General features: G+C 49.2%; 1 protein-coding gene across 1 annotated transcript; it reads left to right on the top strand.

Annotated features, from left to right (window-relative positions):
• Positions 1-901: 901 nt before the first annotated feature.
• Positions 902-3503, top strand: ATP5G1 (ATP synthase, H+ transporting, mitochondrial Fo complex, subunit C1 (subunit 9); the record flags this gene model as incomplete). The annotated part of the gene is made up of 4 exons (XM_009081680.1): positions 902-940; positions 1765-1842; positions 2043-2218; positions 3413-3503. Coding segments are annotated over exons 1-4 (384 nt in total), but the record flags the coding sequence as incomplete, so codon positions are not given.
• Positions 3504-3508: the final 5 nt, after the last annotated feature.

Below are 3508 nucleotides of genomic sequence, written 5' to 3'. Positions count from 1 at the left end.
TGATGCGTCTGAGGGGGGTAAAAGGGAGATCGGAGAGGTTTAGGGGGGTTGGAGGGGAAGGAGAGGGAGGTGTGAGGCTGTGCGGGGAAGGCCCCGGGCGGGGATTAACGGGGGGCGGAGGGTGAAGGCCTTGGGGACACAGCTGTGGTTGGGGGCAAAGGTTTGCAGTGGTGAGGTGACAGTGAGGGCAAAGATATGGGGGCAACAAGGGGATACAGAGCTGTGGTGGCAGCAAAGGTTTGGGGCAGTGAGGTGACAGTGAGGGGATACAGAGCTGTGGTTGGGGCAAAGGTTTGGGGCAGTGAGATGACAGTGAGGGGATACAGAGCTGCTGTGGTTGGGGGCAAAGGTTTGCAGCAGTGAGGTGAGAGTGAGGGCAAAGACATGGGGACAACGAGGGGATACAGAGCTGTGGTGGCAGCAAAGTGTTGGGGACAGTGAGGTGACAGTGAGGGCAAAGACATGGGGACAACGAGGGGATACAGAGCTGTGGTTGGGGGCAAAGGTTTGGAGCAATGAGATGACAGTGAGGGCAAAGACATGGGGACAACGAGGGGATACAGAGCTGTGGTTGGGGGCAAAGGTTTGGAGCAGTGAGATGACAGTGAGGGCAAAGACATGGGGACAATGAGGGGATACAGAGCTGTGGTTGGGGGCAAAGCGTTGGGGACAGTGAAGGGACTCAGTGGGGGTAAATCCTCAGGGACAGAGTCACGGTGGGGATAGAACTTTGAGGACAGTGAAGGGACACAGAGCCATGGTAGGCGCAAAGCCTGAGGGATCAGATGGAGCTGTGAGGTCAGATGGTGTCTGACCCCAGAGAGGGTTTGGCTGGTGCCAATAACACTCTAAAGTCCCAATTCCTTGTGTTTTCCCCTTTCTGTGTCTCAGATTAAGCACAATGCAGGCTCCTGTGGCTCTCCTCAGCTCCCCAGCGCTGGTAAGTGCCTTTCCTCAGAGGGAATTCCCAGGGGGGATATAGGATGGGGAGGGATTTCTCTGTGGTGCTGGTTCAGAACACTGCCCTCGGCTGAGGTGGGATCAGGTGGGTTTGTTTTCCATGGATTTAAGGAGAAAGGGAAACAAGGTGACCTCTGGTGACACCGTGTGAATAGATGTGCAGTCAGCTGCAGGCCCAAGGCCTTTTCCAAAGAGAAACTGATTTCCACAGAGGTTTTTAGTCATCCCTTTCCTTCAGGGCATGACTCAAGAAGAAAATGTATGGAAATGTGGTAGTAATGAAATTGCTGTGGCAGACAGGACACTGCTGCAGCCTGTGGGTGTAGAATTACTCATGGACTTAATCCACCTGGTGGGAATAGAAATATCTACATTAATATGCCTTTATTTTTCAGTCTTGTGTCACACTTGAGATGTTTTCAGAAAATAATAACACTCTTCTTAAAATAACTGTGTTTATTTAAGGGTTAGTCTAGATACATCCAATTATAGGAGTACCAATTTCTACTCTGTGTGACCAGTGACAGGACCCAAGGAATGCCTGGAGCTGCGTCAGGGGAGAGTTAGGTTGGATATCAGGACAAGGTTCTTCCCCCAGAGGTGTTTGGGCACTGAGCAGCTCCCCAGGGCAGTGGGCACAGCCCCAAGGCTGACAGAGCTCCAGGAGTGTTTGGTCAATGCTCTCAGGCACAGGGTGGGATTTTGGGGTGTCCTGTGCAGGGACAGGAGTTGGGCTGAATGATCCTTGTGTATCCCTTCCAGCTCAGGATATTCCATGATTCTATTCCTCATGTTTCCCTCCAGCTCCGTTGCTGCTCCAGGGCTTTGGCCAGACCTGTGTCAGTGTCTGTTTTCAACAGACCTGAGGCCCAGATTGTACAGGTGAGACTCAAGTGGGAATTGGGTCTTGACTTCTTTTCTCTCCCTTTGCTCCTTGATGTTTTCTCCTGATTTGATCACAAGGTTGACAAACACAGACCTGTACCTTCTATCCCATCTCTCCCTCCCCTCTGCATCCTTCCTTACTACCCTCGGTGTTTATAATTCCAAGTCCCTGAGTCTGTCCCTCACCCTGTCCCCAGGCAGGTGCTGTGTACCCCCCTCAGCTGTCCCGCCGTGACTTCCAGACCAGCTCTGTGTCCCAGGACATCGACACTGCTGCCAAGTTCATCGGGGCTGGAGCTGCCACGGTGGGAGTGGCAGGATCCGGCGCAGGGATCGGCACCGTCTTCGGCAGCTTGATCATCGGCTATGCCAGGTGGGACAGCTCCCAGCCTGGCCTGGGCTCCTTCCCTGCTTCCAGCTCTGCCTTTGGGTGCATTTGGGGACTTTTCTTTGGGGTCTGTGCTGCATGTGGAGTTTTTGTTTGAGATCTGTATCCAGTTCTGCATGTGGAGTTTTTGTTTGAGATCTGTATCCAGTTCTGCATGTGGAGTTTTTGTTTGAGATCTGTATCCAGTTCTGCATGTGGAGTTTTTGTTTGAGATCTGTATCCAGTTCTGCATGTGGAGTTTTTGTTTGAGATCTGTGTCCAGTCCTGCATGTGGAGTGTGTCTGTGTGAGGTGTTATGTTTGATACAAGCAATGCTTGGGGTAGGGAATGGTTAGGGTCTATTAGTTTATTAAAATGATCCATTAATCTAGTTAAAACCCCATGAATCTATTAGAAAACCCACTGATCTATTAAAATAATCTATTAGAAAACCCATTGATTTATTAAAATAATCTATTAGAAAACCCACTGATCTATTAAAATCTATTAAAACAGCCCATTGATCTATTAAAATCATCAATCTATTAGAAAACCCGTTGATCTGTTAACATCATCAATCTATTAGAAAACCCATTGATCTATTAACATAATCTATTAAAACAGACCATTGATCTATTAACATAATCCATCTATTAAAATAATCCCTTCTTCTGTTAAAATCAGGTGCCTGAATTGTTTGACTCCCCCCTAGGATTAATTCCAAGTGCTGCTGATGCTTCTCTGTGGAGCTTTACTGCCTCTGGAAGAAATGGAGCAGCAATTGATGCTTGGTACCACCAAGTGCCCAGTGAAACTAACCTTCAGGCTCCACCATCACTAAAACTAGGAGGGAAAAAAAATCCTGGATAAAATTCCAGCTGCTGGAACACTGGAATCCATTGCCTGTGTGCCATAATCCTGGGGATGCAGCTCTGACTTGGGGATTTGCTTCTCACTGTGGATTCTTTTCTCTTTGTTCCCTCCTTTCTCCACCCTGCAGGAATCCATCCGAAACTAACCTTCAGGCTCCACCATCACTAAAACTAGGAGGGAAAAAAAATCCTGGATAAAATTCCAGCTGCTGGAACACTGGAATCCATTGCCTGTGTGCCATAATCCTGGGGATGCAGCTCTGACTTGGGGATTTGCTTCTCACTGTGGATTCTTTTCTCTTTGTTCCCTCCTTTCTCCACCCTGCAGGAATCCATCCGCAGCAGCGCAGCTCTTCTCCTATGCCATCCTGGGCTTTGCCCTGTCTGAAGCTATGGGGCTCTTCTGTTTGATGGTGGCATTCCT

Source organism: Acanthisitta chloris, unplaced genomic scaffold, assembly GCF_000695815.1.
Source record: "Acanthisitta chloris isolate BGI_N310 unplaced genomic scaffold, ASM69581v1 scaffold22569, whole genome shotgun sequence".
Lineage (NCBI taxonomy): Eukaryota > Metazoa > Chordata > Aves > Passeriformes > Acanthisittidae > Acanthisitta > Acanthisitta chloris.
Note: the sequence above shows the minus strand (reverse complement) of the source record. Positions and strands in the feature narration are given on the sequence as shown.